At 42.4% G+C, this 19,727-nt stretch overlaps 1 protein-coding gene and 1 long non-coding RNA gene across 12 annotated transcripts in view; one reads left to right on the top strand and one right to left on the bottom strand.

Moving 5' to 3' along the window:
* The window catches only part of MLIP (muscular LMNA interacting protein), a 53,402-nt gene extending 39,949 nt beyond the window's left edge, over positions 1-13,453 (bottom strand). For 4 of the 11 annotated variants that reach the window (XM_083730103.1, XM_083730107.1, XM_083730106.1 and 1 more), the window contains exon 1: positions 12,760-13,083. In XM_083730103.1, coding sequence (XP_083586229.1) covers positions 12,760-12,825 — 66 coding nt within the window. In that variant the 5' untranslated portion in view covers positions 12,826-13,083. Of the gene's footprint in view, positions 1-12,759 lie in introns of all 11 variants that reach the window. The other 7 variants (XM_083730109.1, XM_083730110.1, XM_083730108.1 and 4 more) reach the window with 6 other exon arrangements.
* Positions 13,454-15,684: 2,231 nt separating this feature from the next.
* Positions 15,685-18,123, top strand: LOC310840710. Its single transcript, XR_014562026.1, has 3 exons — positions 15,685-15,914; positions 16,033-16,351; positions 17,629-18,123. It is a non-coding gene; the product is annotated as an uncharacterized lncRNA (long non-coding RNA).
* Positions 18,124-19,727: the final 1,604 nt, after the last annotated feature.

Here is a 19,727-nt window from a genome sequence, read left to right as displayed (position 1 = left end):
CATTTTACCTATAATGGAAAATACTTCAGAATAGCAAAATGAGAGAAGAGAATACATGTTAGAACTTTTACAATGCAGAAATTCATTTATTTGTTTGTTCAACCAGAAGGTTTTATGGATAATTTTGTAAAAGCACTTAAGCATCCTATGAGATGAGGAAGATAGATTTCTGAACATTTCACTGGGGAAAATAAGTTATCATCATTCAATGGGATATAATTTAAGAGGTGACAGTTTAAAAGAAAATGATGGATGCATTGATTTTCAAAGAAGATCAGGAGCACTTTATTGCAAATGGTAAAATCCTATGCTGGGCTTCCAAACAGTAGGGTTGCCATATCTTGAAGAGCAAAAAAGATGGCAGCCCGAGGCGCTGCTGGCTTGAGCCAGGGAAAAAGGCACACGGGGCCACTGAACCCATGCACCTCTTTTTCTGGCTCGGGTTGGCAGCTTCTGTGGCATGCAGAGCAACCCACGCCACCCACACCCAAGCCCAAGCCCAAGCAAAAAAAATTAAAAAATAAAAATGAATAACCCCCCCAAAAAAACTGACATTTCATTTTAAATTTTAAAATCCCCCCATGGGCATGCTGCCCCCAAGGACATGTCTGTGATTTCCCAGACGTATAGGTAAAGGTAAAGGGACCCCTGACCATTAGATCCAGTTGTGGCCGACTCTGGGGTTGCGGCACTCATCTCGCTTTATTGGCCGAGGGAGCCGGCATACAGCTTCTGGGTCATGTGGCCAGCATAACTAAGCTCCTTCTGGTAAACCGGAGCAGCACATGGAAATGCCATTTACCTTCCCACTGGAGTGGTACCTATTTATCTACTTGCACTTTGACGTGCTTTTGAACTACTAGGTTGGCAGGAGCAGGGAACGAGCAACGGGAGCTCACCCCGTCGCGGGGATTCGAACCACTGACCTTCTGATCGGCAAGTCCTAGGCTCTGTGGTTTAACCCACAGCGCCACCCGCGTCCCAGATGTATGGCAACCCTATAAAACAGACCACAACGTTTAATTCTTAAACTTACTCGTAGGACAGAGATAGTGGCCCGGTGGCCATTCCTATGCATTGAGATTCCAACATCCATCTATCCCAGCCATTGTGGCCTGTGCTCTGGGCTGATGGGAGTTGTAGTTCAGCAACATCAGGAGGCATATCATAACCAAAGCCACATTAGACCTCTAGGACTAAGTGGATTCATTGTCTTGAAACCTATTCTATTATATTTTTTTATTCCGCTGAAGGATTCAAGTGCCACCTGCTTGTTGCTCGCACATGATGACAGCTCTACAGATAATGACACAGATTATCGTGTTACCTAGAAAAGGCACACAGCTTTGCCTAAGTGAATACTTGGAACATCACCAGTCTGTAGCACTGATCATATGAAATTACAAAGGATGCATTTTATTTTACCTACAATGGGAAAAGGGAGGGAGACAACACAAGTGAATGTTGCTTCTTTTAAGGCACAGAATTCTTGCTTTGCTCGTTTGGACCTATAAAACTTTGTGTGTTTTATATGAATAACAATGGTTTAAAATATTCGTGTGTAGGTGTATGGTGCTGGCATAAACTGAGAATGCCCTTCAGAATGGAAGTCAGCCACACAAAAACTGCTTGACTGTAACAAAACTCAAGTGATTGCAAAGTTTAAAAAAAGTGCCTAGCAAAGTCATCTTGGTGTTTTTAAAGAAAATTGCTCCAAATCGAAACACTTCTACAAAGATTATGCTACAGTGTATCAGACCCCAAATAAGCTGATGGTTAAAATTATGGCCCTAAAGTGTCTCGCCTAGCTGGCTTCAAGGAATCTGCACAAGAGAAAAATGCAGTTTTGAAAGTAATGTAAGACCCTATAATAATATCTTATTCTTCATGATATGTTTATAAATTTATAAAATTGCCATTATGATAACATAATTGCTAAGACAATTTAAAATGTTTTATAACAAGATCTCTGATTCAAATACACTGAGACAGTTCTCACTCAGGTCTCTACTTAAGAAAACAGGAAAATGCCTTCTACTGATTCGGACTGTTGGTCTACCTAGCTCAGTATTGACTACAGTACACTTATGGAAGCAGGTCTTCTGGTTTTTAGGCCGATATTGTTTCCCAACCCTACCTAGTGATGCTGCCAGGGACTGGACCAAGGACCAATGCTCTATCACTTATTAGAAATCCATGTTTTACCTGCTTTTCAAAAACATCATAAATAATAGCTGTGTCCCAGAGCCAATTGGTCAAATGTTACTGGTTCCATTCAGACAAGCAACTGGTTTGGGGGATGAGGAGCTGATTACAGGATGCTAATGCTTCCTTTAGGACTTGGATAAGAAACATCTGGTTGCCCAGATGTTGTTGGACTCTAACTTCCACCAGCCCCAACCAGTATGGTGAATGGTCTGGTGCTTATTTTACTTAAAAGCATTGATAAACTGCTTCATGTTTTACAAATCTCTAAGCATTGTGCCATATAAAAACCACTGGCGTCATTAGAACAAAAATACAACCCAAAACCAATAAAACAGCAGCATATCAGCATATAAAAACAAATTAGAAATTCAAGGGATTCAAACATGGTTCAATCTTCTAGGTCAAGGCAAGCCTGAGCAAACAGATATATCTCTACAAGATGTCTGAAGCAACTGGTGGTTGCCATGGCTGAGGGAAGAGTATTCCATAGTACAGGAACAAAAGCAGAAAAAAGCCTGTTTTCATATCACCGCCCTATGATATTCTGTAGGATCTGGTGCCATGAGTAGAATGCCCTCAGATAATCTAAATGAGTTTACTGCCCAACAACATCTGGAGGGCCATAGATTCTCTATTCCTGTTTTAGGGGAGCTGAGAACCCAAGGTTTTGAGAGCTTATTGTTCACCCAGCCTTGAGGGAGCTTATTTCCACCAGTGCTATCACAGTATTGCTCCTGTGTGTCTCTGTGTGTAAAGCATCCATGTGGGAAGAGCAGCCAATCAGCAACTTCCCTTCTGGAGGGCTGCCAATCAGGTGGAAGATAGTTATGAGGTTGGTTGTACACAGCACCAGCGGCAAGCATTTCCCACACAGCTGGTTGAACATGTGAACAGGACCTTTATCTTAATGACCTCTGTTAACAGCACAGTACCTACATCAAATCAGAAGGAGCTTTTAGAAACAAGAGAAAGATCAACGGGAGAGCTGTCACTTAACTCTCCAAGGCTTGTTTTCTATTTCCCGAAGTTTTTGGAAAATCTTTTCCCCTTTTCTTTACACATATAACAAGGGAATACCACAAACTTACATTTACCAGTTATGTCTGAGAAAAGAGCAGCGTAATTAGTCCCTTTGGGATAGATGCACTTAGCACAAATAATTGACAACGGCCCCACTGGGAAACCAAAAACATTTTCAGCTGAAAATGTCACACAGCTTTAGCTCAGTGTTTATCCTGGGTGCTAGAAAGAGCCATCACCTTTAACAACCACAGCAGCATCACTGCCACCTGCCCTCTTCACAGGGCTCACCCATTTGGCATTCTCCTGCAGCCAATCGGAAGCTGTGGAACCTGTGTCAGACGTTTGGGTTCCAAAGAACATTCACACTCATTTCCAGGTTTGCGACTTTTGGGAGCCAAAATGTTTGACTTGCAAGGTGTTTGACTTCTGAGATATGACTGTAGTCTTGTAAGTAAGGGACACTGTATGTACATCAGAGACTTCGTCTGTAAAGCATCTCTGAACCGAGACATTGTTAAATTTTCCTCTGCTTTCTGTAGCTCTTTTATTTCATTTACAAGAGGCAAAAGGGTAATAACACATTTGGAAAGTTTTAAAACATTAATATGAACTGATGTAAAAGGAAAGCATATGCCCATTCAATTCCTCAGTTTAAAGTAGCCAACTGATTCTAATTTAAAACGTTATTATTATTCTACAGCTGAGTCGCTGGAGATTGTTTACTCTTTTCTACCCCAGTCTGGCCATTTTCTAAAATCATGTGAGCTGTGTCAGTGATGTTAAATAGGCCACTATAAAATCTGTAATTCAATGAGGAGGAATTTGGAATCCAGCAGTAAAAGTTATTAAAATGGAAGGGAGTAACTTTAGATTAGCATCTGAAAATGGAGGCAAGGCTGGGGGCTTTGTAATTGTCTCACATGCAGGCTTAGAGTCAACCCAGCTGTACTCCAGGGATAATCAATATACAAGGAAACATTATTTTCACAAGAAGCCACGGCCAATTTCTGAATACATTTTATATGCTAATTCTAACAGCCTGACTGCTTTCCCAGGGCTAGGAAGAAGGAAAATTGTGATCTACTGGTAGATCTTGGAGGTGATTTGCAGTAGATCAGCAAGAGGTGGATTTTTAGTTTTACTCATATTCATTTAACAACATCAAAAGCCTCGGGGGGGGGGGGGATGCCAAAAAGTAAGACAACTGAGAGGGAAACCAAGCATGGAGTGAGATGAGTTTTGATCCTGAAAACAAATTCTAGGGCTGAGCACATGCTTGGAAGCAACCTAGGTCTCAACTGAAGATGTATAAAAGTAAGCAACTCCAAGATATTTTGCTGGTAATGGATAATATGATGCTCCACTCCATGTATAAAAGGCAGCTAAACTCAGGGCCACCCCATCTATGAAGCAAGGTGAGGTAACAGCCTCAGGCAGCAAGATATATAGAGACAGTTGTTCCCAGTGTAGATCTTTAATCCCTGCTTGTTTCTTATGTGTTGTTGTTGTTAGTTTCTCTTCCACCCTTCATCCAAGGATCACAGAGTCATTTACAATATAAGAACACATAAATGCATATCATAGTAACAAACAAAAATAATACCCCTCACAAACTCAGTTTTAAAGGCCATGGATTGTTTAATTACCCAAAGGATGAGAAGAGGAATGTTTTTGCCTGGCACCTAAAGATATGTAATGAAGGCGCCAGGCAAGCCGCCTGAGGGGGAGGTGTTCCACAAGTGGGGAACCACCTCAGAAAAGTCTCTCATGTTTCCACCCTCCAGACTTCTCTCAGAGGAGGAAAACAAAGAAGGTCCTCAGGTGGTGATCACAGGGTCTGGGGTGGAATGGAGTATCCTGCAGAGTAGCAAGTCACACTCCAAAAGTTTGTTGCAGTTCCCCACCACTCTGTCCTCAGTTTCTCCCCACCCACTTAAAATCCCTGCTTCATATCCAAATTTCTCTCTTTAGCGAAAGAAGCATTCTCAGGGTCATGGCAAGCCAATTTGCCAGGAGCAGCAGGGGCACCTGCTACCACCCTCCCCCAGGACTGCCACATGTCTGTCCTTATTTGCTGGCACCACAGAGAGTCCTGGACACAGGTCCTGGGAGATTTTACTGAGCCTGTAGCAATGTCTCGTGATCCAGTAACAGAGGTTCAGCTTCAGTCGGTGGGTGGCTAAAACCAGGCCTGGCACTCTAGCCAGCTGCTAGCCTATCCAGAACCCAGTGGTGATGGGTTGCCTGGCCAGACAGCAGCCTCTGACTGCTTGCTTTCTCTTCTGGCATCTTTCACTTCAACTAGGGTTGCCCTATGTCCGGAATTTCCCAGATATAGCCAGAATACTGTAGCCGGAAGCAGTGTCTGGGCGGAAATCGCTGAAATGTCCAGGAAAATCCGGACGTATGGCAACTGATGTTGGAAGTCTAGATTTTGGCAAATCTCCTTAAAAATAGGTAAAACTTTTTTTAAAAGGCTCAATAACTTGCCCCCCCAAGAGCTAATCAACTTTCACTTTTTTTACAGAATGCTAAGGATGTCAAAAATTCTGTTTGAGATTCCTTGCCCTCTGTGCAGAACTATAATTCCCAAGGTCCTGTGGATACTGCCATAGAGTTAACATTATAATGTTCTCCACTGAGGACAGGAAGAGCTCTGTTTTGTATTTCCTTTTCGTCCCCCCCCCCCCACAAACACATACTATTGATATGCAAGTCTTTTCTTCTTCTTTCTCTCCTCAGTGCTGCCACTGTGACAGTTCAGTCAACTTAAAGAGAGTCATGTAATAGCTGTTGATGCTGGAATCAAGTTCTGTCACTATTCTTAGAGTACCACACCCTACGGTGGAGGGTTAACATGCTATCCTGTTGATGAGTCATACAGATGACATCAAGGCAGGGCTAGGCTTCTACCTTACTAATTTTAACCAATAAACCAACTTCATTGCTGGAAGGGAAAGGGAAAACAGACAGAATATCTGTGTGATGCATGTGTTTTCTGCCCCCTTTAACTACTAATTATGATTTAAACTAGTAAGATAATCAACAGGATGAAATTTACTAAATTCCACTAGTTCCGTGTCTTTGTTACCTTGTTTTAGACAACTGGAGAAAACCTTTCTAGTTCAGCAACCTTAGCATAGCTAAGCTACATTTGTTTTAAAAGTTTTACTGGTGTTATCTGTGTTTCAAAGATTTTATGTATATTTGGGGGTTTTTAAAAAAAATAGTTTTGTAGGTTTTAGCTGTATTTTATCTACCGTTTTAATGAGCCCTTTGATTAAGTGGTATATTAATCAATTAAAAAATCACAGCTTATATACCATTTGGATGCATGGTGGGGTCAGCTTGCTGTTGGGACAGTTGACTGGTTTGAAGCAGGGATTCTTTGCAAATCGTTGCTCAGTCTCAGTTAGGAATGTAAGAAGGCATCGATTTCCATTCTGCCCATGGTGGTAAAATTCTACATAATTAACTGCATTATTCTGACATTAGGCCACATTGTTTCAGTAAAAAGAAGATTCAGTGCAGATTGGAGGGTAGGAGTCGTCAAGTACACGTAATTTATGGACTGAAAACAATTGTGAATACCAATCAGATTCACTGGATTGATTTACATGCCGGACATAGATGAATAAATGAACTTTGGCAATTTCTGCTCCTATTTTCTTCAGAATTCTCTGACATCCCTAGCCTGATACCAAGTATTTCATTTGCTTTTGTAAAAATGTGTTGCTTTGAAGGAAATCAGTTATATAAGTACAGTGGTACCTCGGGTTAAGTACTTAATTTGTTCCGGAGGTCCGTTCTTAACCTGAAACTGTTCTTAACCTGAAGCACCACTTTAGCTAATGGGGCCTCCCACTGCCGCCGGGCCGCCAGAGCACTATTTCTGTTCTCATCCTGAAGCAAAGTTCTTAACCTGAGGTACTATTTCTGGGCTAGCGGAGTCTGTAACCTGAAGCGTATGTAACCTGAAGTGTATGTAACCCGAGGCACCACTGTAATTAACAAGTAGCTTTGGAAGGTGGAGGGTATGTGTAAAGTTTTTTCCCATATCCAGGGTGAAGTCCAAAGAGTTGAGAGTGATGTGTGCTCCATGTGAATTTGATGCCCATGCCTACGTGATTTCCCTCCTTGGATAAGACACTGGAAGCATAAGTCTCAGGTGAATGAGGCAGTTTTTGAAATTACCAGCATTTTACAGCAGCAGGGCTGGTTTCCAGAATTCACTTATCACCACATATTCCAGACTTTCCCATATCCTCTTCCCCAGGCTCCTCCTTTTCCTTTTCATCAGTCAGCTAATGTTCAGATGTAAAGCTGGGCTTGCCCATCTCTTCCTGAGAAAGCACCACAAAAATCCAGTCCATCATTTTTAGCAAGGAATGCTATCAAGATGTCTCAGTTTACTTTCAGTGTGAGCTTCCCACTTAGCAGAGCACCTTGCAATAAACACCCTGGTCCAAAATAAACAGCATTCATTCCTATCTATCTTTTGCACAACCTGGGGATGTTCAGTTTGAACTGAAAGGCAGTGAACTTTGACTTCTCCTTCAGCCAAGGAGTGTGGTGCTACTTGAGGTCAGTGTACCTTGTCCTACCCAACTACCAGAAAGAAATAAGATACATTTGCCTCTAGCCCTTAATGAATCAAGTTGTGACACATCTATCAGTGAAGTTGACCAAGCTGCCAACAGAAGTTGACTAAGCTGCCAACAGATAGTAAGAGAATGATTAATCAAAGCAAGTCAGGAGTGTCTATGGCATTCTGAAACGTCTTTCTGTAAGGAAAGTCAACATCATTGTTGCTGTACTGATAATCAGAGACTGGCATTAAAAGCCTTTATCTAATGTCAGTCTCTCATTCAGATGACTCTGTAATGCTTCAAGCTCCATCAAGTGGAAACAGTCAGGGATCATCTTATAAAGCTGTATTATAGAACAAGATCCAGATTGTGAAGTACTCTGAATTCAAAACTATTGCTTGGTGCTGATCTCAGAAGTACTGCAGCTACCTTGAAATTCAGTCTGAAATTAGACTTACTTACTGCAGACTCATAAGTAGCTACACACTTAGTCGCCTGTGATGAGCAATGACCGCTCCCCACTTAAAACGGGGAGCGCCCTTTACGTGGACGCGTGCAGCCCCTAGATCTGGAGCGGCTCCAACAGCATAGGCTTGGCTTTGCCTTCCCTCAGGTGGGATACCTGGAGGTCTCCACCTACATCAGTCAGTTGTCCAATCCCACCTGGGGGAAGCGTTGCCAAGGAGACCAGGCCAGGTAGGGGAGGGATTACCTGCCCACACAGGATCTTACCTGGGAATCCTCACTTGGCTCCAGAGCTTCTCCCACCCTACCCACCCTCAGTTAATGTCTTATTTTGCAGGTTAACTTTTCTTCACAGGTTTTGCAGGTTAACTTTTCTTCACAGGTATGCGGGCGCTGCTACGCTAAGGTCACTGTTAAAGGGCCGGAAAGGAATTTCCCTGCATTGGCAGGTTTCCCGTTTCCTGTAGCAAAACGTCACAACTTTGGCGGTATCAGGCCTTGGGCGGAATCCTTTAGTCCATCTTCCTCTTTGCGGTGACAATACCAGGGTTCCCCGTTAAAGGGGTTTCTGAAGGGAGGCTTTGACTGTACATCGAAAGGTCATCATCGCTCTCCCCTGCGGCGGCGGCGTAACGGGGGCAGCTATCTCTGCTTGAACATATGTTCTCCAGAGCTGGCCCATCCCCCCCACACACACTGGATAACCCTGATGCTCCCTAGGTCCCCAGCTGGGGACTGGGGAGGGAGAACACCCAATGCCTGAGCCAAGGTCTACCCACATTTGAAATTTAATAAAGTTGTGGCCAATTTAATCCCATAGCACGTTGTCTTGAGTTGTTATTCCACATGACGGGGGGGGGGACCGCGCGGGATCTGGGGACTCCGCCTGTCCACATAAAACCATCCAAATGCCACAAATTACAAGTTCTCACAACTTAATCCATGGGTCTGCTATTCTGCGAAGATTCAAGAGTAAAATCACATCAGTCCACAGATTTTCTGCAACAGCTATGTGGTTAGAATACACTTATTATGGCAGCTTCCAAAGATTTTCCCCCATGGACCACCTGAAATTGCTGGTGGTACAGTACTGGTGGACCACCGTTTGATTTTTCTGCCTCTTGTAGCAATTGCAATGCACTGAACTAGGTGTTGTGGGAGTTTTACGTGTGTTTCATAAATCGTTTCTTAAAGATTGCATTTGAGTGTGTTCAGATTTAAATTGTAATACAATATAATATAATAAATAAAAGAAGTAATAAAGGAGTTGGACTGGATGACCCTCGTGGTCCCTTCCAACTCTACAATTCTATGGCCAAGAAATACAATTAAAAATGGATATAAATATCTAATGCAATATATGTGCCATCTTCAATCAGAAATCCACCGACATGCTGTGGACCACCTGAATGAAGCTCACAGGCCACTGGTGGCCCATAGACCACAGCTTGGGAATCCTTGCACTATAGCAGACTTCTGCTCTCATCATTGAAATCATCTGGAGAAGCTCTTCTGACTGTCTTGCAGTTACAGTAAGTGATATTCCATTAGTTTCTACATGAGCTCGGGCTTTTTAGCGCAGGGGCATCAAGTAATATTGAAGTCGGGCACCTACAATTCTGTCATCCTGACACCTGTCACAAACATTTCGCCAACCATTTTTAAAGAGAATTAATAGGAGCCAGTGGTCATTTGGTTCTGCATTTTATACTCTTACAATGTCTTCATGTACATAGCCATGATTCTTAATGAATTGGCAGCTTATAAATGTTCTTCTAAGTAAAGGCAAATAAAGAGAAGGGAAGGAAATTCATTGATAAGCTCTCACACCAGTGCAACATCTCAAAACATGAAGCTAGCCACGTGTTGTGGGGACGCCCAACATCTCATGCCATCGTGAAAATGTTTTGGACTGAGGTGCCAGACGGTAATCTTATCTCCCACAAGAATCTATTTCAATTTCTCCCTGTGGATATTATATTGGCAAAGGGAGCCTGACATATTTAGGTACGTGAAATTCAGTGCAAAGCGAAGATGGAAAATATGTTTACTGCATGTACTGTATGTAACAAATGTCACACTAAAGATGCAGGGCTTGCAAGTCCGTTTGCCTTTGATCCTACCCCTTCGTATCAATCATCTCCCACCTCTCGCTGGGCCAGGGAAATGACAAAATATTCAGGTAGGGCAAAGCTGAAGCACTGACGCAGCAGCTGTAGCAGTAACATAGAGTACTTTTAAACGAAAGGGCACATTAAAAGGTGAGGAAGTCTTTGGGGAGGAAAATACAAGCAGTGCTATGGCTAATGCCCTTTACCAGACAGGGTACTCTGTCTGCCTGCCTCTCCTTCCTGAGAAGAGAAAGAATGAGAGACTTGCAGTCACAGTTCCTGAAGAAAACCAGCTAAAGCACTGAGGCTCCCCATTACATTTTCCCTCTTGCGCATAGAGCTGTAGTGGATCTGTGCCTGGTCTTCCGAAAACAATTTTTTACACGCTATTGATGAAGGGGCAAGTTGCTACTCCCACTGTTACTTCATGTCTTCATTCACAGCATCAAATAAGCTGTGAAGGAGAAAGCGAGGCAATTGCAACTGGCCTGGAAGAGGGCCTGGAGAACAGTACAACCGAGGAGAAATGGGAAGGAGGCTTCAAATGAACATTCATTTCCTAGGCTTTTGCAGGCTTACCCAGAAGTACGTCTCATTGTGTCTGGTGAGGTTTATATCCTAGGTACCTTTTTAAAAAAACAATTTATGATGGTATTGTTTTTGTGGACTCAAGGCCACTTTTTTAGATGCATGAAGCATGCCCACCAACATGCCCCAAAGGAAAACTGGGACGTTTTTCTTTCAGGGCCAGATCTTGCGGAAGCCAAGTGTTACGTTCTTTCAGGTTGCATCTGGCGGTGACCCGGAAGTACCAGAAAGGGTTACTTCTGGGTTTCACCACTCACGCATGCGCAGAAGCGCCAAATCGCGGTGTGCACCTGCGCAAATATGGCGCTTCAGGCTGCGGGCTTTTCATGTTGCGAACGGGCCTCCGGAACAGATCATGTTCACAACCAGAGGTACCACTGTATAATTATTTTAAAAAGTTGGATGTAAAGAGGCAGTTGACATAGTGTTTCATTTTTGCTTTCAGCGGCAAATAGGATGCTAGCCCTTAAACTGAAAATAAAAATGGAAGTACCTACTGCAGCAAAATGGGAAAATAAATGTTGGACTTCGTTGAACAGCTTAAAGCCCTATTTTTGCTTTAAAATTCAGAATGCAAGTATTAAAGAAAGATATTATTGCAAGGTTGGAAAAATAGGTGGACTTACATATAGAGCTGCATTTTTTAAAATGTAGGAAAGAAAATTATATAACACGACATAGTAAAATCTAGGTAACAGTATTGTATGTACCCGTATGTTCATAATGATGTATAGTAGTTTTGAATAAAAGATAGAGAAAATGAACTGATAAATTTGTATATATTGTGGAACTCTATGTATACAATTTACTGCAGCATACCAACAGGTATTGACAAGTACACCTACATCAAGTAAACACTAATTCTAAAGAAGGTTTCTAGGTCCAGCCTGAGGGTGGCAGTGGCCTTGTCCCTAGGTTACTAGGTCAACACATCTCTGTGTCAGAACTTAAATAATGTTGCACAAAAACACCCCATGATAATGGAGAAAATAATCTCTAGGTGAAGGGTTGAGACTAACAGGTCCTCAGACAAAGACTCTTTGAGTAGAATGAAATGTTTGCACTGTTGTCCACAAATGATTTTATTTCTTTCACTGGCATTTGGGGGAAGTTCCAAGTCAAAGCCAGCAAAGTAAAAACTAGCAATTCTCACAGTGAATTAGGAGAAGGCAACAAAACTGATCCCTCAATTGTATTGCCTTTCTTCTCAAGAACGTGATGCAATTTCTAATTCATCATTCGGTGGAAGCGACAGGCAACACAGCTTACCCATTCCCAGGGTCAAGAATAACGCAGCCCTTTCGTGCTACCGGGAAAACAAATTTGGCACAAGCAAATTCCATTTATCACCCCGGAGTAAGTCAACATATACTGTAAACAAAAGCAAATCTGGGGGATTTTGGATTCTTCTCTGCCTTATGCAGTATTGGACACATAGTGGAAGGCATGCACCATGTTGAAAGACTTGTTAAAATATATACAGAATACTTCGCAAGATACAGGAGCAGATCTATAGCTTTATCATTTTAACAGGCAACTCCACAGTACTGAAACGTCTGTAACACCACCCCCATCATCCGAATGAGAGATAACAGCAGAATTAAATTCTACACACTGTTATTGAACCTGTTAATCTTCAAGGTCACTGACTCGAGGAAGTATCAAAATAGTAACTGGAACGTCTCAGCCATGCAAGAGCTGCCGTACTTTGCATTTCTTCCATGTCCTCAACAACTCCAAACCACCCCCTTATTTTAAGGTAAACCACTTGTTACCTTTAGCTTCTCATTCCACAAAGTGTTTCTTGTTGAAGCTTCTGGTTTGTGCTTTCCTAACTCCATTTCCAAGGAAGAGAAGGGATTCAGATCCCACAAAGGAGCGCCTTAGACACCCTACCACATCACATACTCAAGTTGTGAGACAGAACTGTATCAGGCTGCCCAGGCGATAATTTCTTGTTAGCTAGGGTTTCCATTTATAGACGTAGAAAATTCACAAATAGAACCCTGGAGGGAAGGCAAGCAACTAGCTTCAGATAACAATAAATGCCAGGCTGGCATCAAAAAAGCTGGTTAGCATTCGGCACTATCAGCACCACACAATTTTGATTACCTGGGGATCGTGAAATGAACTCTGCTTAAGGATTCCCTGATGAAACAGGAAGGATCTCAGAGCTACAAGTCTGCAATAGAAGTTCAGACAACAAAATGCCACTTCCCTGGGTAATCTTTGGCTGCAGCCCAGAGGGACATCAAACACCTAAGACATACTTTTCCTAGAAGAATGGTCCAAATTGTTATTTAAAGCTCAAAATCTAGTTTGGGGATCTGGCTTAAGAGCTTTGTTAAGGGAAAAGAGTATTCAACAGCAGTTTTTCACTTAAATTGCTCAAACCTCCAAACTATGTTTTGAATGTGAGTTTAGAATTTGGTGCTGTCCTTGAGGGCAGCTTCTAAAAAGCAAAAACCCCCAATAAAATATTTGAGGGAGCTAGGACCCCCCCCCCCCAAGTTGATGGGCATTGTCATTCAAATGGTGTGTGCGTGCTACATCATGTGATCGATTATGCAGGGTGGGGCTTACCTGTTTAACCCACCCCCCAATATTTTATTCAAGTTGGCACCCCTACTCAGACACCATCAGCATCCACAGGGCAGGATCGAAAGAGCTGCCTGCTTCTGACTCTTTTCCTAACAGCAGGTTCCCCATAACACTTGATGCCACAGAACATGTGGGAATATTTTTTGATAATTTCCAAAGCTGTGCCGGGAATCATTATGGCCACATTGCTCAGTAAGGTAGATGGTAAAGTTTGCTCCACATCTTACAGTATGATGCAAGCAAGTGCACTCAGGCATTATTGCAATCAATCAATATGCAAAACTTTCCACTCTCTTTATTGGGGGGAAGTTGCGTGAAATCTATGGAAATGTGTTGATTACAACTTCAAGTGAGGCAGCTATCAAAAGAGTCATGTGAAGTGGATATAAAAGTGATGGAGAACTGAACCAAAGTAATTAAAATTTCCCAGATGTGGGAGAAGGTTCTAGTCCCAAAGTGTCTTATATTTGAATTTTTGGCTAGATAGGCAGATATGCTATTCATTCACTCACAAACGAATTAGCTAATTGAAATGTCCCATTATTCATTGCAACTGCATGATACCAGTGCAATGCCTGAAAGGAGAAGCACGTACAATTTCTTAAAGTAGCCACAATTTTCAGAATTTTTGTTTCAGGTGTCTTTTTACTGAAAGAGCAGAGTACTCGTTGCAAAATGGCAGTCTGGAAAAAAAATTCACTCTCTTGTAAATAGGAAATTATTAATTAAAGGCTCACGTGTGTGCGCACACACACTTGCAGGGAATAGAAATAGATCAGTAAATTTCAGGAACACCATGAAAATGGAAACCTGCCACTTAGAATACGAGAAGCAGATGCTATTTCAAAGTAAGGTGAAAGGAGGACAATACTAATGAAAAGGCCAATTGCAGAGAGAAGCAGACCTTTGAATATGAGTTACTTCTGAGAAAACATATATCAGGACCTTGTTTGTGAGGATGGGCACTGTTGGATATTTAATGAGAATATAGTAGTATTTTAAGTAAAGGACCCCTGGATGGTTAAGTCCTGTCAAAGGCAACTATGGGGTGCGGCACTCATCTCAATTTTCAGGCCAAGGGAGCCGGCGTTTGTCCACAGACAGCTTTCCGGGTCATGTGGCCAACATGACTAAACTGCTTCTGGTGCAACGGAACACCGTGATGGAAGCCAGAATGCATGGAAACGCTGTTTACCTTCCTGCTGCAGTGGTACCTATTTATCTACTTGCATTGGTGTGCTTTCAAACTGCTAAATTGGCAGGAGCTGGGACCGAGCAACAGGAGTTCACCCCGTTGTGTGGATTCAAACTGCCGTCGTTCTGATCGGCAAGCCCAAGAGGCTCAGTGGTTTAGACCACAGTGCCACGTGCATCCCTTGTCTGTATTTCAAGTACCACCTTTTAAACTCTGCTTTTAGATGCTTGAGAAAAGCAATGCTTCAGAATTGCTAGCAAGCTGTAAGATGCAGGCAACCCAAGCAGAGGTCCATTTAACTGAAATGAAAATAATATGCTTCCTTCCGTTATCCTAATATCCAAAGCGCTTCCTCCCACTCCTGGCCTCCTTAGTAATGAATGTTAGACTGCAAGCAGCTCAAGGCCAGGACTTGTCATTGTTTAAAACTTGGTGGCACATCAATGGTGCTATATAAATAAAAAAACAAGATTTAATTACATTTTTTAAAAAATGTGTTTTACACTTCAGAACAGGAGTTTAAATCTTAGAAAACCATTCCCAAATCTTTCGAAGGTCACTTCATCATTACAAAACATCTCCCTCTGTATATGGACAACCAATAAAAAAAATTTGAGATTTGGTTTAGTAGTATTTTATTGAATATGTACAGACACACACACAAAGCCTTTTGCATAGCATGGGATGCAGGCTCTGATGTCTAGTTAGTTGTAGAAGAATAACCTGGCAGCAGTTCATGGCTGATAAAAGTCAGCAGTCCAATATTAGTAACTCTGCTGGGAGGGGGACCATTCCCTGGCGCACAGAGCGGGATTCCTAGGTTCACAACAACAACACACCCTTTGGTTGCTACACCAACGAAAGCAGGGCTGCCTTGGAAGTGGTTCAGAGCCATTTGGGCAACAGCTAGCAGCCAGTAGTAGGAGAGCATGCCCAGTAGCAGGAACAACTTGTCTGAGGGTGTTTTCACACATCGCACTAAAAGCGCCTGCGAGTCTCTCATGCCCTATTTTTGTACACTTATGAATGCTATTAACAGGGCAGTGAAAAGTGAACAGTGTCATATTTAAACCAAACGTGCTGTAGAGCCTACTAGATGCCAATTCAAAAAGAAATTTTTAAAAATCATGGTGTGTGTGTTTTGTTTTTAATCCCCCATAGCTTCACTCCAGAGATTATGATGCCTCAAATTATTAATGTGCAGTAAGCTACATGCTATCATTTAAATAATTTATTTTTTCTTTTTGGGTAGGTCACTTCCCTGCTATTTCTTGCAAAACCCAACCTGGCAGTGTTTTGTTTTTGGACATGAATTTGGATTGTGGGTGTCTCTATGAGCATGTTCATGTTTTCTAGGAATTTGCAAAGGTATAATGTAGTTATCTGTTAAAAAGTCAGCTGCTTAGAGACCTTTTAGGTGACAAGTGCCTAATACATCTGCAGAAGAAGAGGAACAGATTTTTCGGTGGAAAATGAGGTGCCAGTACTCATATAATGACCACTGGACTGTGGTGCTGGCACAAAATGTTTATCCTGGGCTGTGAAAAAAAGTTTGTGCATACTCTGTACCGGTGAGTACTGTCACAAAAAGCAAATAATAATAATAATAATAATAATAATAATAATAATAATAATCCCTTAATGCTGTGCTGAATCCTGTCTTCCAATTGCTCAGAACTTTTCTTCCCCTGCCAAAGAGTCTTCCATTTTATTTTTATTTTTCCTCTTTCTTGGGGCACTTAAGAATTTTGGTGGGCTTACCTTATTCTTGTGAGGTGCCTCTGAGCAGTGACTGTGTCCTTCTTTCCATTAAACTTCTTCCATTTCTGTGCAACCTCCTTGGCTGCCTCTACTTCCTGCTCTGAAAAATCCCCGTGGGAGAAGTTATCTCATGAGGTTCTCTTCTCCAAAGCTTTAACTGAAGAATGGGAAGCTGGGTTGGGGAGTGTGTGTGTCTATGTCCACTGAGCACCTGAGATGGGTACACTCACAAATATTGTACTTGGTACACTAAATTCACTAATATATCGGTTTTTGTGTGCATCGTTTTGGACTATCCACAAGTTTGTCTAATTATTTTTTTGCTGGGGGAGGGCGAGAACAGCACTGTGAAATTTGTAGCTTGCGGATTTTTGAAGGGCAGCTGCATTTCTCTGCAAATAGTGGCTTGATTTCTTCCCCACCCTTAACTCTGGGTGGATGTTCTTACCCTTACAAACATCACAGAAACCCAATAGCAAGTTGACGGTTTGTGGTTTTCTTGTGAACATTTTAAGTATAGCCAGTGGTAACTTTCTAAAGTGGAACATGCTATAGCTCAGAATGACTAGAAACATCACGTGTCTAAGAACCACTCTTCCATGATCCTGAAAACACCAGGGATGGTTTTGGGAATGCACTCTGAACGTGCTCAAAGACCTGTTTATTTCTCGTTACATCACATGGTTCGGACACAAAAACATGTTTCTGAGCCGAGGCATGGTGACCCTTTGGCTGAAATTAAACTCTGCGCAGAGAGGTATCCCACTGGAAATGAAACACACTTGGAGAGCCTGCTGTTATCGTCACAGTTCTTCCCTTTCAGCTGGCGTGGAATCGGAGGACGAGGGGGAAGCTAATCTTGTGAGGGATCACAGGCCACATTCCGACAGCAGCACCTGCTGCCATCGCTCTGCAGACAATGCTGCTTGCTTTGTAAATACGACGGAGGAGGGCGAGATAACCAGCCATGGGAAATGGGGGGGGAGAAATAGTGTCACATGCCTTATACTAACTAATACTACGTCTGCCTCTAAGGAGCAGAAACACAGGAACCTTGAGTGCTAAACATCCATAATATGTTTTTCAGAGAGGAACCACTTGACCACGGCTTTATGCCAAGCCCTTTTTGATCGACAACAGGCTTGAAGTATGGAATATGCATGCATCTGTAACTGCCTTGGGGATAGAAGGCAGAAGTGTATGCAAAGGAAGATGTCTGACTATGCTTGTAGAAATATGAGGGCCAAACAGAGGAATTCAGAAATAATTAGCTGTGGATGCCCGGGGTGTTCTCAGTTGGAGTAGCTGACAAGGTCAAAATGAGAAAAACAGTGGAGCTAAAAGCAGAGTCTCCACCGTCTCAGAGGACTGATGGATGGATGGCTCAGCTTCTTTTATGGATGGTTGTGTAGCTACAAGGCCAGCACCATATTTTATGTATAAGCTAAACAAGCTATAGCTTAGGGCCCCACTCTCTTGGGGCCCAAAAAAAATTTAAAGGGAGAAAAACTGGATGTACATTTCCAAAATATAAGATAAAAAACAAATAAAATAAAACCTACATGCAGCAACAGTGTTTTGTGTTGTGTAGGCTCCTATTTGTTATGTGCAAATGGCTTTAGATACCTATTAGATCCATAAATTACCATATAGCATATATTCAACACAAAAAACAGTGACGATTTGTTGTTGACAAATTACAGCTGGACATATAAAGGGCCCCATTACCTTCAGTAGCTTAGGGCCTCATCAAACCTAAATCCGGCCCTGGCTTCACCTAATGCCTGCATCAGCCCTGTTTTGAGAAGAGGCTTTAGAACAATCAGGTTTGTTATAGTGCAGGATGTAGAGATGTTCTGTTCATCATCAAAAGAATACAGTTAAGAATCCCAGCTTCCAAATTATGGACTTTGTTTTTAAGATTAGGGATAGAGGAAAAGAACTGAGGGGGAAAACAGCTAGCATAAAAAAGAAAATAGTTTATTCTCTAAAGAACCTTACAGCAGGCAGTCTTAAGTGTCTCAAACTTACTTGCGAGGAGCAAGGACTGCTCATGATATTCCACAAATCATAAATTTTCGACAGGGGACAATCCCAGTTTTTAACCCTGTGTTATCAAGATAGAGGGTTGATGAGAAGGAGCCTCCAGCCAGGTATGATGGCCACGAGGGCTTGAAAGACCTATGTGAATCCACCCATTTATCTGATGGAGCCTCTCCTGCGTGTACCATTGTCTTCTGACACTTTCATTGGGATAGCATCGCATATGTGGAACTCCCTGTCCTCAGAGTCTAGATCACTTTTCTCTTTATCTCAGTTCCACCAGAGTTTGAAGACCATTTTCCTTTGAAATGAGCCTTTAATTCTGTTGATGTGCAATTTCATTGCTAATGTCTTGACTCTGGGGCCTGGGCTATGGTTTTTTTAAATGCAGCTTTCAGTATTGAATTATGTTGGACTAAAATCTACTCATTTTAGTGGTGAAATTGGCTAATTTAATTTTTGTGTTTTGTGAAGCTCTCTGAACATCTCCCTTTGGTTCGGAGAAAATGAAGAGAGATTGTTGTGTAAGTAAATCTTCTTAAGAATGTCGGGGGCTCTGTCTTCTGCATTCTCAGTTATCTTTGCTCTACTAGGTAAAGGTAAAGGTACCCCTGCCCGTACGGGCCAGTCTTGACAGACTCTGGGGTTGTGCGCCCATCTCACTTAAGAGGCCAGGGGCCAGCGCTGTCCGGAGACACTTCCGGGTCACGTGGCCAGCGTGACATCGCTTCTCTGGCGAGCCAGAGCCGCACACGGAAACGCCGTTTACCTTCCCGCTGGTAAGCGGTCCCTATTTATCTACTTGCACCCGGAGGTGCTTTCGAACTGCTAGGTTGGCAGGCGCTGGGACCGAGCAGCGGGAGCGCACCCCGCTGCAGGGATTCAAACCGCCGACCTTTCGAACGGCAAGTCCTAGGTGCTGAGGCTTTAACCCACAGCGCCACCTGCGTCCCCTTTGCTCTACTAGAATCCTGCATAAACAATGTGAAAATATGGCCACCTATATATATTTTTGATTAGGCCAACATTTTGGTAAAGTAAAAAACTTACCATAAAAGATGACCTGAAAATCAATGAGAGTTTGGATAAAATGACTGAAAGAAAAAATCTGTTGGCCTTTCCTTCAATTATTTCCCAATCATC

The sequence above is a fragment of the Podarcis gaigeae genome (assembly GCF_964106915.1).
Source record: "Podarcis gaigeae genome assembly, chromosome: 3".
NCBI classification, from domain to species: Eukaryota; Metazoa; Chordata; class Lepidosauria; order Squamata; family Lacertidae; genus Podarcis; species Podarcis gaigeae.
This window is presented reverse-complemented; position numbering and strand designations above follow the sequence as displayed.